Source organism: Zalophus californianus, chromosome 6, assembly GCF_009762305.2.
Source record: "Zalophus californianus isolate mZalCal1 chromosome 6, mZalCal1.pri.v2, whole genome shotgun sequence".
Lineage (NCBI taxonomy): Eukaryota > Metazoa > Chordata > Mammalia > Carnivora > Otariidae > Zalophus > Zalophus californianus.
The window spans coordinates 146,455,520-146,468,786 of record NC_045600.1 but is presented as its reverse complement, the minus strand read 5'-3'; the positions used below and the strand labels follow the sequence as shown (position 1 = coordinate 146,468,786).

Genomic DNA, 13,267 nt, shown 5'->3' with positions numbered 1-13,267 from the left:
AGTTAGCTTCTCGGGCTCTCCTCTCTCATCAGGAACAGAATGTGTTTCCCAGGAGCCCCTTAGTCGACTTTCCCGTAAGTCTCCCTGGCCAGACGCAGCGGCATGGTCAGCTCTAGTTACGGCGCAGCACTGACTTCTGGGGCCTCTACGGTGGGAGGCGGGCAAGGAGAGCGGTGGGAAGGCCCGGCCGCCTGCCCCGAGATAGACTAAGTACGGCGCGCGCGCTCCGTGCCGGAGGAGCCGGTGGCCTTGCTGCGCGCTCCCGCGTCCACCGGGCCCGGACGACCGTTCAGCGCGGCCTAGCCGGGCCTTCCAGCAGTCCGACAGGCAGCACGTGTTACGGAGCGCCCCATCCACTCGCCGTGCGCCCCGGCGGCGCAGAGATGTCCGGGCAGCCACGCCCGGCCTCAGGGACCACACAGGCGGGGTGGCCGGCAACGCCAGGGGCAGGGCAAAGTCGAGCGACGACGCACGGCCGCCGCAGGAGCCCTGCGGGCCCCGGGCGGGCTGCGCCGGCTGGTGCGCGGGTCCGGGCCGGAGGGAGGCGGGGCCGAGCGGGCAGAACCGCCCGAGGCCCAGACGCGGGGCGCAGGTTCGGGCCCGGCGGCGGCAGGGCCGGACTCACCGGCGTCGGTGAGCCCCTGCGCACCGAACCTTCACCCCACCCAGGCCGGCTTTACGGTCCTCCCCGAGTCGGGAACCCGCCCAAGGTCCAGCCATCGGGGAAGACCCCTGGCCGCCGCCTTCCCGGCTCTGCCAACGGGCTCGGCCCCGCCCCGCGGGGCCACGTGACGCACTCTGGTCGAGCCCCGCGCCCCGCCCCCAGCGGGTCCGGTCCGGGTGGTCACGTGAGCGGCACCGCCCGGCCGGGAACAGAAACGGACCGACAGGTGGAGGGGGCGGGCTTCCTGGCGGGCCCCGCCTGCGGGAGTCTTCGAGGCTGGCCGCTGTTGCAGCGCGGCTGAGGCTGGCGGCGTTTGGGTTCTAGCACTTGCCTCCTGAAGGTGTGCCCGGGAGGAGGCCCTTGTCTTTCCTGTTGTGCCCTGGGAGGCCAGTCGGGGGAGGCCTTGAATGCCGGGCGCAGTTTGACCTCCCTGAGCTCGCGGTGCTCCCAACAAGATTGTTCCGATGACCGTGACCTCCCACATACGTGTGGAAATTACACGGGGTATGCAATGTGTGTACACCGCAGAGTGCAGCCGCCATCCCCAGACTGGGTTCCGCGGAGCACTCACTTCCCTTCACGGTGTTCAAGACAAACGGGAAACACGGGGCCTTGTTCTGGAAAAGGAGAAAGGAACGGGACTTAAGAGAAACAGGCTACAGCCGATGTTCTGAGCGAACCGCCGATGCTGCGGTTAGCACATCTCGTCGTCCAAACGTACCCGCGCTGGCCTGGGCCTGATGTGAGGGCGAGAGTTGGACGTCTCCAGAAAAGGCTGATCAGAAGGAGGGGCGCCTGGGTGCCTCAGTAAGCCTCCCACCCGTCGACTGATGCTCCGCTCGTGATGTCCGCCTAGGGAGATCGAGCCCCGCCTCGGGCTCTGCGCTCAGCGCGGAGTGGGCTGGAGATTCTCCCCCTCCCCCTCCCCCCGGCAAAAAAACCAAAAGGCAACACATGTGCCCCCATGTGACGTGTGGTAGCGAACGGGATGGAGATGGCTGAATTCCCGGGGTCAGGCAAGGGGAAGGTCCTCTTGCATCCTCGCTTCCACCAGGAGCCTGCCCCTGCCCAGTGCGCGGGCTCTGGAGAAGCCTGGGCAGCCACGGGAGCCAGGGAGCCTGTCCGCCAAGATGTCTGGGGCCCGCTCAGTCCGTCCGCCGTGAGGAGCACCCAGCACCCGTGGGTGGAGTCCAGGCATGCCAGCCCTGTCCCTGTAGCACGACCTGCCTCTCACACCTTCTCTTTTGTGGCCAGCCTGGTCCCTTCTCTTGCATCAGGTCTAGCGTACTTGCGTGCAGGCTGGGCCTCCCCGTTGCCCCCTCTCCACTGCATACCAACCCAGCTGCTCCCACCCTTGCAGTCCCACGCAACCCCCCTCCTGCGGGGGCATCTAGCCCTGGCTCTCTGCCATATGAAGCTGCAGTGTAGGGTACTGTGCATGCACTTGGCGGTTTCTAGCAAAGAGCGAAATGGAAGGAACGTCCCGGTGTCTGTACCCAGTGTCCTAGTGGCACTGGGGTGTTTTCACAAAGGGCTTGGAGAAGTTCTGGGGACCAGCAGAGGTCACTCGGGGTCCTGGGCAGTGTGTATAGCCCAGTGTCAGGCTTTCTTCTACTCTGATCCATAATCCAGCCCTGCTCTGATAGGTCAGGGCCCCGTGGCTTTGGGAATGAGAAATGGGGCTGTCAATAGAGCCGTTGGTGCTTTCGTGGGGGGCAGCACGACAGAGGCAGTCCACAGAGCCCCGACAAGCAGGCTGCATTCCAGATTCAGCAGGAGACCCTCCCCACAGTTGCAGACACGCAGCAGAGTATTTGGGAAGGGCTGAGGGCCCTCAAGAGCAAAGTGGGGTCCTGGACTTCAGAGGCGTGAGGATTTAGGTACATGTGTCCTCATTTACACTCAGGGAGTGGCGCCTGGGCCTTAGATGCCCACGAGAATGTGAGCTCTTGGAGGCTCACCTTCTCCTGACCTCAGCCGTGCCTGCACATCGCTGCTCAGCTAACTGTAGCCTGGCTTTGCCAAGAGCCCGTGTGCCTAGGAGAGCAAGGAGAGGTGGCCGCGAAGCCAGGGAACAGTGTAAATGAGGACAGGGACAGTGGCAAGATCCACCTCAAAGGGGGGAAGCTGTCAGCCGCTAACCCTGTGGGAATGCCGGTTCAGGGATTTTCCCATTTTTCTCCTAAAGAAACAGAAATCCAGACTTTCGTGTGAAATCTCCTGATTTTAAAATGTAAGAGTTGGCAACTGTGGATTTACATGTTCAGATCCAACCTGCACCTGGCTATGTCTGGGGAGGGTGACTCCCTGCCCCCTACGTTCCACTTGGGTTTGGCCAGTGCGCAGCACAGGTAGATCAGAGATGGAAAGCTGGGCGGTCAGGATACTTAACCCCGCAGTTCTGCACCAAACTCCACCTCCATGCCCACCACCACCCCCAGGTGCACTGGGGCCATGGTGTGGACAGTGGCTACCTTCCTGCCACAGCTCCTGCATGGTGGCCTCCCTCCCAGGCTATAGCTCTTCTTGTCTGGTGAGCCCTCTGTCCCTTCTGTCTGCAGGCATAGGGGAGCAATAGCTCCCGTGTTGCTGGTCCGAGGGGCGCCCCATCCTTCGCCGATTCGCTTCATCCTGTCCCTGTAAGTGCCTGTGTAAATAGTCCCTTTATTCTGGCCTCCCCTCAATTAACCTTCTGAATGTGCCCTCCTTTTCCTGCTAGGAGCCACCACTACACAGACTAATTCCATTCGGAAACAACACTGTGAGGCCCAAACACACCTAGCTCTGCAATCTGGATCCAGCTGGAGGGAGCCCGGTTTGCCACCCCTGCTGGAGGCTCCAAGCAGGGGTCCTAGGCAGCAGGCTGCAGCTGAAGACACTACATAACCCAGCGCAGTGCTAAGGACAGCAGGTACGTGATAACCCCAGGCTGCAACTGAAGAGTCAGCTCAAAGAAAGGAAAAGCCTTGCAATGCGGCCAACCAGTTTAATGACAGGCAAAACCATGCAGATGCCAAACTACGGAGCACCAGGGACTCAGGGGTACAGAGGCCTTGGGGGGAAACACTACAACACCATCACGGGGGAAATGGGGTCACCTAACGTTGCTATGGGGTAAGGGGGGGTCCGCTGGCAGCTCAGACCTATGCCATTTCTCAGGGGAACATGCATCCCACCCCCAAAATAGGAGCAAGCTGGCCGCCTTCACTCCCGAACATAAATCCTCGTGCAGACCACGTCATCGGCGCCGAACGTCTGCAGAGAAGGAAAAACAATCAGAGCAGATGCCTGTGCAAATATGTTTAAAACATCACTAATAAGGCCACTTACTGCCCTGTTAAAAACCCTTTGTAACCGACGTTCAATTTCCTGTGCCACATGCTCACACTAACTGCTAAAGTCTTTTTTTCTTCTTCTTTTTTTCTCCCTTAAGCTCCATACAGGCAGAGAGCAACTGGGGTGTAGAATTATATGCAATTTTCCTTTGTTTCTGGATCCCATGAATGCTGACAGGGGAAATGCTTGGTTTGAAAAATTAAACTGAAAGGGGGAGATGTCACATTGGACATTTCTGAGGTGGTTCTGTCTCTTCAAATGACTTCAGGAGGGCATGGGGCCTGGGCAGCCGGAGCTCAGGGGTCGTGCGCTGACCAGCCAGACGGGGCGGCGTTGGAGAGAGAGGCTGCCCGCCCTCAAGTTGGAAAACGGGTCTGAGCTGCAAAGGCACAGCACCGTCCTGGACCCAGCTCTGCAGCCCACGGTGGGGGGAAGGGGGCACGGTGCTTCCTCTTTTGCTGGTGTGGAGTGGAAGGGAGGGGGTGTCAGGGCTGGAGTGGAACAGGATGATCCCCAAGGCTCTTTCCAGCTAAAATTCTGTGGCTCTTTGTTTGTGTGTCTGTTTGCTGTGCGGTGGGCACAGACCATTCCCCAGATGGAGGATTTTCTTCTGGCCCCTTAAGTGGGATCGCCTCTAAGTAAACTATCTTAACTCTCCCCCAAACCAGCAATTACTCAAGGGCCTGCTCTCCTGGGCACTTACATGCAGTTGGAACAGGGAAAGCAATATGTTTGTTTCACACACAAAACCAAACATCAGAAATCCTCCAGTCTATAGCCCCGATGTGGGCACATCTGCCGATGTACGCTTTTCTGCAGGAGCGCCCCTCGCTCTCAGATTCTCAAAGGGGCTTGAGGCCCGGGAGAGGCTGAGAGCCTGGCTAGACCTGGACCTTCAGCTTCCTGCCCCTGCCCGTCGGCTGGCCGAGAGAGGCTCTCGGAGCGCGTGCTAGGACATCCCAACCTGTCTCAGGGAAACACTAGTCATGAGTGACACCAGGAAGCACACAGCCATCAGCAGCTTTTCCAAGGGGGGGCTCCTGGTCACACAGGCGCAGCTGTAACTGCTCTGGACACCTCGGTCTGCAGGAGATGCTGCCCCAGGAGGAGGAGGGCAGGGGGGCAGGTGTTCCCACTGAAATTCACCTCTAGGAGTGCTGACCTCTCAGCTCTAGGGACATGGAGTGTCTGGGGTTGGACTTTTCCCATGCACTGTAACCACCCTCATATCTGACGCCTCCCCCAGGCCCCCAGGCCGACAAGCAGCTTCCAGATACAAGAAGAAATCCCATTTCCAACCAGATCTGAAACGTCCTTCTCAGCCAGCACCCATGCAGAAAGATTCCTGAAAGAAACTCCAGACTGTTCCAGAGCGGTTTGAGGGAAGACCCTCCGTTTTCACAGAAGGCAACTTACAGCCCCCGGGGGACCATTTACTGTTGGCCCTGGGAGAGCTTATTTCAACTTAACTAGGATAATTTGCCTCTTGTTATAAGGAGATATCATCTCCCTGCGTTTTGGATTTATTAATGATAACAACCCTTGAAACAAAAGCCCATAGATCAAGTCTCAAATGCCAAGAATTAATGCTCCCTGTGAGGCTTGTCTGGTCGGCTGAGCCAAGGAGGGATGCACGGGTGGAGCGGGGGGGGGGCGGGGGGAGCGCGGTGTTGGAAGTCGTGCAGTCCTCGCAGCAGAATGGGCTCTGGTTGCTCGGGGATTACAAGGTTAATGAAATCACACTTTCTCACGGAGCAAACCGAGCCTGCTCGACCCTCAGCCACGCTCCAGAACTAAGAGCTTTGCTGACTCTGGTACCAGCGAACCTTTTGTTCTTTTTTCTCCTAAATTCCATGTCTCAGCCTCAAAATGCTCCTCCAAACCCATCAAGTAGTCCTTCCCTGGAAACGGCATTCATCAGGTTGCAAAGGAAGCTAGTCCCTTCTCAATGAAACCAGACAGGACTGGAAATCAGGGCCAGGAAGGACAAGCGGCCTCAGCTGAAGTAACAGAGACCGCTCCGTGCAGGGTCTGTTCACAGGATCAACATGCAATTTCAGGGCTGAGAGCAACCCACCCGGGGATCACACTTTAGCGGCAGCCCTCAGTCCACAGCCTGGGAAGGGAAGGGCCACGCCCGGATCGCACCGCGTGGCCGGCCCACGTCCCTCTCCCTCCTCAGTGCTGCAGGGTGCCGTTGGCTAAGATGGGGCAGGCGGGCGGTCTTAAAGGGGAGACGGTAACGTGCCTCATGGAGAACAAAGGATATCATTTCCAGGTTACCCACACAGCTTTTCCCTTTCCTTGCGTGTGTGCGTGTGTATGTGTGCGTGCGTGTGTGCGCATGAGTGTGCATGCGTGAGAATGTGCGCACGTGTGTGTGGCGGGGGGCGGGGTTGTGGCAGGGAAAGCCTGGTCTATTCTGAAATACAAAGGAAGAGTGACTGGGCCTTCCCTGTCCTCCCCGACGTCCTCTGCCCCCAACACCTAAAATCAAGGACGAGGCAGTGTGTGATTAAACCGTGGGGGTTTCTAAACTGGCCTCACCAGGTAAAGTTTGTGTGGCCGGGATTGTTTAAAATGTTTTAATCTGAGTGCCTTAAAGGGAGAGCCCACCCTTCCCTGTTCTAAGGCCCCAGCCCCACACCACGGGACATGCAGAGCCTTCCGGCAGCCACAGGACTTGCCTGGCTCCTGAAGGCCACTGCAGTTGGTAAGTCTAGCGGTAAAAATGCTCTCTGAGGCTCCCAGTGCTGACGCACTAAAATTCCTGAAATCTTTCCCTGGTAGCAAAATGGGGAACGAGAAGGGGAAAAAAATCCCTTTGCAGAGTGAAAACCCCTGGGGCCTCCCGGAGCCCATGCACTCTGGCCCAGTGGGAAGGGAGGCCAGCTCAAGCTGCCACGGAGCCGCCACGGGGACGCACAGTGGGGACGCTACCGCCTGTCACAGCCCTGCTCCTCCCAACCACGGAACGATGAATGCCTGTGATCTCCACTGTCACCTCCAGCTTTCCGCTCAAATTTTAATGCAGGGCCAACGGGGTCCTGCTCTCTGGGTGAGGGAGGACAGCACCATCTGGGGACTGTGGGCTTGATTCAGAGGCCCAGGACCTCACCAGGATGAGCTCGTCGTTGGCCAGCTCACGGGTCCAGTAGGTTTTGGGGCCATCCCCCTCGAGGAGAGTCTGTGTGCAGTGGATCTTGTTCTCATTCTCCCAAGTGGCCAAACTCTGCAGGCAGGAAAACCATTAGTGATATTAATTACGGTCTTGGCAGCAGGAGCGGAGACAACAGTGCGCACGGGAGGGTCTCGGCCGTGGAGAGAAGCAACACATGGTCCCTGTCAGCAGGGCACAGAAGCCTCTGCGGTGCCCTATGGAGTCCAGATTCGGAGGGCCGGCCACGGGTTTATGCGGAATAAATATACCTCAAGTCCCCCCGCAGCTCCCCCCTCCCCACGCGCACACACACACTCTCCGAACCAGCAGAGCTTTGGGCATGCTTCTCATCTCCAAGAATAAAATTCAGAGCATGCAGTGATTCATTTATGTCGAAATGGACTATCCCTTCAAGCGACTACGATATCAAGGACAAGACCCTTCCCATCAGAACTATACCACGCTGGAACCGCTAAGACATCGTATTTATAACCACACTGTAGTCAGCGATAGGAGCCCTCTCCACTGCACGGTATTTTGGGATAACCCCTTCCTTTCCGTGTGTACAGACTGTTCTGACAAACCTGAGCATCTCTGGCTCTGAGGACAAAAACACTACCACCTTCCAGGATACGGCCCTCTGGAAAACATTCAAACACAAAACAAATCAACCGTCTTCATGCTCCTGGACGTGGGAGGCGGCACAAAGCACAGTGCTCCCCAGCCGGGTGGGGGCGCCGACGCGGAGCATGCACATACTTGCTTTCTAACTGACACGTGCCAGGCTGTTGCATGAACCTCTGATTTTTTATCAGAGCCGTGGTCTCTGGCAGTGGCCACCGCTGGATGTCCCCAGCTGAGCCCTGCCGCTGACTAGGCCAGCTCCCCGTGACTCCCAGTCACTCTTGTTTTTACAAACAGTGCAGTGGGGCTCAGACCCTGCCCTCTGCAAGCCTGGACATCGTTTTCTGGCTGTGCCAATTCTGTGCGCCAAACACGGCCATGTGGGTCCACCCCTGCGGCCGTGTCTCTGTGTCCAGAGCATCCAACTCTGCAGATCAGACAGGCACCCCTCAGGAAACGGGAGACTCAATTTCTCACTTTCTGGAACCTTATCCGTGTTTCTTTGTTTTGAATGCGGGGAAAGGGAGGGAGACATTTTGTCGCCTTTTAAATATTGCAGCAGTGACAATTTTCCATTTGCCCTCAGAATACACACTAACCGACCCTTCATTCTATTCAACCAAATGCGATTTTTGCCCTCGGCAAACAGGCATGTACTGCCGCTGGCTTCAGTCCACTGTTCATCCCTGGGGCCAACCGCCGCACAAATACAAACTCTTGCCCTTGAGGACTAAGAGAGCACTTGGCCCATTTCCCCTGCCAGAATCGGCCTTGCTTAGGGAAGGACTCCGCCTTTCCTTCAAGAAACCAGGCTGAGGGCCGGAGGGAGAGGTGCTGGCCCACAAGACCGCTGAAACTGGATCCAGGGCGTCCCATGGGGCACCCGGGGACCTGGGGGTGGGGGGAAGCGAGCGCTGCCGTTCCACCTGCGACAGGAGACGTGGCGGCGGCCCAGTCCCCCGCAGCCCCCCAGCCGCCCCCCTCCCCGCAGCCCCGCAGCCGCCAGCACTGCGGACGCCGCCGCCCGGGGGCCCCCCCGCCCCTCCAGGCGCAGCGCGGAGGAGGCGGCTTGGGGTGGGGTGGAGGCGGCTTGCGGTGGGGTGGGGTGGGGTGGGGTGGGGTGGGGTGGGGTGGGGTGGGGGCGGACTGGGGAGGACCTTCTCCCGAGCCCAGGGCAACCCGCTCGCAGGAATGCTCTCTGCAAACCGCCAGTGCACGGCCTTGCAGGGAAAGCGCGCTACCGGCCGCAAAGGCAGGCAGGGCGCGTCGGGCCGCGGCGGTCCGGGGCTCAGAGGAGGGGACCCCGGAACGCCGCCCGCCTCTGGGGCCTCACCCTGCACTTGCGTCCGTCCACGGTCTCCTCCTCGAAGCCTTCTCCGACCTTAAAGTTGATCTCGGTGGTGCGCACCGTGGTGGATGTCTTGATGTAGAACTGATCCCCGTCCTGGCGGATCTCCACGTGCGGCTTGGACGCAGCCGCCACCGCCACTTTCCTCAGCATGGCGTTCACACCTGCGCGGGTAAGGAGGGCGGCGCCGCGGGCTTGGTCGCAGCGCCCGCCCGGCACTTCCCAAACCCTCTGCCTATAGATGGGGACCTCAATACACCCGCTCCCCCCAACCCTCGCCCCAACTTTCCAGAGGAAACACAGGCTCAGGGAGGGTAAGCGGCTCTCCCTGCGCAGCACGGTGAATTCGTGGCAGGGCCTGGCCTCAGAACGAGTCTCCAAATTTAAAGTCCCTGATCCTCCTTGGACTCCAGCGAGAACCTCCCCTCGCGCTGATCCAGCACGAGACGAGGCCGAACCGTCCGTCGGGGAAGGCGCCAAGCCTCCAGCAAACGTTCGCGGGGCGCGCGGCTCCCGGGCTCCACTCGCCGCTCCTGCCGGGGCGGCCTCGGATCGCTCCCCTCGCCCTCGTCCCGGGGACTCCCTCCCGCCTGGGCTGGTCCCGGAACCCACCCCTGCGGGCCCGGGGCATCTCGGGGCCGCCCCTCCTCGTAGGCGCGCACCGACCGCGCCAGCTTACCCAGCGCCTTGAGGAGCTCGTCGAAATTCTCGCTGCTGCGCATCTTCCAGGTGCCGGCGAAGTTGGGCATGGCGAGGCGGCGGGCTGCGGCGGGCTGCGGCGGGCTGCGGGCGGACTGACGGGCGCGGAGAGCGGCGGCGCGGCGGGCTCCCTCCGGGCTGCAGGGCGGAGACTGACGCTCGGCCCCCAGCCCGTGCGCCCAGAGTCCCTGGGAGGGCGCCCCCCGCCCCGCCCCGCCCCGCCCCTCGCCCCGCCCCCGCCCCCGCCCCCCGCGGCCCTACCCGCGAGCCCCGCTCCCCGCCCGCGGTGCCCCCCTCCGCGGTCCGTACCCCAGCCTCGGTGCCGCGCGCCGGGCGCCCGCTCTTCTACAGCTGGGGGTGGGCACTGGGGGAGGGTCAGGCGATCGGGCACTGGCCCGGAGGGGACAATTGTGGCAGCGGGGCGGTGGGGACGTGGGGAGGCTCTGCACCGTTCTCTCTACTTTGGTGCATGTTTGAGAAGAACTATAATAGAAAGTTAAAACACAGCGGGTGGTGGGCCGGTCAGTGTTGGGAGCCGCGCTCTCCCCACTCCGGGTAGTGCGTTCTGGGCGTGCGCGGCCGGTTTACCCCCACCCCAGTGAGGGATCCTATTCCGCACCCCCACCCCCCCCACACACACACTGGCGCAGGGCCAATGTGAGCGAGTGGCGGGAAAGCCCCATCCCCTGACCCCCGCCTGGGCCCTGCTACGAACCAAGGGGCGCGCGGGGTGGTTGGCCCTCCGCCTGCGCGGGGCAGGGGGCTGCCCAGGCCTCAGCGCTTCCGGACTGCGGGCACCAGGGCTGGAACCCGGGCTCGGAGCAGCCCGTTCTGCGGAGAAGTGTGGCTCCGCACTCGGCAAAGGAGGTCTCCTTCCTTCTCCCACTGCTCCCAAGTGTGCACTATGCTTAAAGCCCCCCTTCGGTGTCTCCAGCAAGAGGGTACACACACTTCCCTGTGAGCCTCCAGGGCTGACCCCAAGTTTTCCTTCCGGTCCCTGTCCACGGTGCCATCATCCCTCTACCTTAGCCAAACTGCACAACTCAGGATTCTAGAGTCAGCCATGCATCTTCCCACCTGCAGCCTCTGCCCATGCTGTGCCCTCTCCTGGGAATGCCCCTCTCCTCTCCGGGTTCCTAAGATCTTGCCCGTTCATCAAAGTCCATCTTCATGCTGTCTCTTTTGTGATACTCAGTTTCCCAATCAAATATGATTATTTTTCTCTGAACCTGCAGAGTCTGTGTTTGGTTTTGCTCTTGCTTAAGTATTAATCCTGCTGTAAACTGAGCTCCTACAGGGCAATGACTGAGGATTCATCAACATGTCTTCTCTTGCTCAAGCTCAGCCAGGTGGGGCTCAATAAATAAGTATTGATTTGAGAAGGATATGAGCGCTCTGCAGCCAGAGGGCGTGTGGGGGAAGACCCCCACAGGGCTGCAGGAATCCATGCTGACAGCCTGCTGAACAGGGCTCTGGGCGGCCGGAGGGGGCTGGGGCTGGGCTCCTGCCCGGGGGCCCTGAGGAGCTGTTTTAGAAAGCAGCTGAGGATAAGAGAGGGGGGAGAGACCGTCTCCAGCTGGAAAGAGATGTGGGCAGGGCTGGCCTTATCGGTGTGAGACCTGAGCAGTCCCATAGGCCCACGTTCACAGAGGGGCCTGGTGGTTGGTTCCATGCTCTGCTCTTGCCGTCTTGAAATTCTTAATCATTTTGCAACAATGCATCTGCATTCTCATTTTGCAGGGGGATCCACAAATTATGTAGCTGATCGTGAGTGTGGGAGGCAGGGGGTAGGCCTGCTACAGAATCAGACTCACTTCACAGAAGGTCAGGCATCTCTCCAGTGAGGGGGCAAAACAGGGTTGCCATCCAGCTAATGCAAGCCTCCCCCACAACCAACACTGCTCCCCAGCAAGGCTTCTGCCATCTTAAGACTGGGGCTGAGGAGGGGCTGGAGGTCAGCAGAGTGGGGAGTCGGGACCGTGGGGACAGCCCGTGAGAACAGTCAGAGGGCTGTGGATAGGGCGTCCGAGTGACTGGCAGGTCTTGCAGCAGGTGGGCAAAGGGGGGAAGGAGAAGGGCGGGGGGAGTCATGGTAAAAGAACCAGAGGGATGGGGCCAGAGGGCAGGTGAAGGCGGTCGACCCTCCAGCCAGGGCTGCCCTGACAGGAAGACAAGCAGGCATTGTCCAGGCACACGTGGAGCGTGGGAGCAGGGTCCAGGAGCAGGGAGGGCACAGCCACTTCCACGTCAGCGCCTGAGGAGGTCCTCGGGTCCTTGCAAGCCTACTGTGCTCACTCATGACGCTTGGAGGCGGCCAGGACTTCTTAGAAGCCCCAGACCTCATCGGGGGGCACATGGAGGGGAGGGCAGGCTCCCGCCACCGGCCTGGCTACTTACAGGGGGAACCCAGAGCGAAGAGGGCAGCAAGGACACCACCATCACGGTGCTTCTGTGGACCCAACCTCAGGACCCATGGAAGGGCCCGGCTGGGTAGACATCCAGCTCGTGGCCTGGCCTCCAAACGGGTTGGTGGAGTCACCATCCTCTGAGCCCTGCTGCCATCCCTCCTTCCTTCTCCTGTTTTATTCTCTTATTCACCACCTCTCTGAGCTGGGAGCTGTGCTCAGCGCTGGGGGGAGTGTCCACTGAAGGTCCAGGTCCTGTCCTGAGGGTCTACTGTTTGACCAGCAGAGCCTACCACGTCTGTAATCACTCACCCGAGGGGCAGGCAGTTAGTCTGGCCTGGGTTGAGACTGGGAGCCCGTCCAAGGGGGTTGTGATCAGAAAGAACCACGTGTGGAAAGACAGGAGCTATCAAACCCTGCGTGTACTTGGACCCGTGTCTCTCCGCGTGGCTGGAGTGCATAGTCTGAAGGTGGTGAGGCAGGAGATGCCGGGAGGAAGCTGACGCCCAGTGTAGGCAAGCAGCGCGGGAAGAACCAGGGTTGCTGAATGCCAGCCATCGCAGAGGCACGGTGGGGAGGAGCCTTCTAGAAATGCAGATTCCCAGGCCCCGGCCCTGGAGATGTGGATTCAGTTAAGTCAGGGGTAGGGCCCAGGAAGCTGTGTTTGGCAAGCTCTCCAGGTGATTCCCCGTGTACAGTCATGTGACCCGCCGTACCTGCAGGGGAGGGCAAGTGGGGACGGGAGCCAGGGCTGACTCCCACTGTCTGGGTTGTGCACTTGTGTCTCACTTGCTGCTACGGGGGGCTCAGGGGCAGGAGGCCAGGTCTATTTGGGAAGTGCCGGGTCTGCGTTGTCTGGGGCATCCAGGACCCAGGGGGCAGTGCGGTCCTGGAGTTCGGGAGAGAGGTCTGAGCTGAGATGGGCGTGGGGTCATCCATGTGCAGGGGGCAGGTGAAGACCTGAGTGTGCCCAAGATGCCCAGGGACAGGACACAGCTCGAGAAGCGCAGAAGGCCCCGGTAGAGAATCTC

The 13,267-nt window shown here is 60.3% G+C and overlaps 1 protein-coding gene across 1 annotated transcript; it reads right to left on the bottom strand.

The window, feature by feature from the left end:
- Positions 1-3,627: 3,627 nt before the first annotated feature.
- CRABP1 (cellular retinoic acid binding protein 1) lies at positions 3,628-9,974 on the bottom strand. The gene is made up of 4 exons (XM_027571085.2): positions 9,812-9,974; positions 9,118-9,296; positions 7,119-7,232; positions 3,628-3,919 (listed from the first exon to the last, which is right to left on the bottom strand). Exons 1-4 carry the CDS (start codon positions 9,879-9,881, stop codon positions 3,869-3,871), a joined length of 414 nt encoding a protein of 137 aa, XP_027426886.1. The 5' UTR covers positions 9,882-9,974; the 3' UTR covers positions 3,628-3,868.
- Between the last annotated feature and the right edge of the window lie 3,293 nt (positions 9,975-13,267).

Coding starts and splice junctions, on each gene's coding strand:
- CRABP1 (XM_027571085.2), bottom strand. CDS start 9,881: ATGCCCAACTTCGCCGGCACCTGGAAGATGCGCAGCAGCGAGAATTTC. Junction 9,297..9,811: donor CGAGCTCCTCAAGGCGCTGG/GTAAGCTGGCGC, acceptor TTACCCGCGCAG/GTGTGAACGCCATGCTGAGG. Junction 7,233..9,117: donor TGGACGGACGCAAGTGCAGG/GTGAGGCCCCAG, acceptor TCCTGCCTGCAG/AGTTTGGCCACTTGGGAGAA.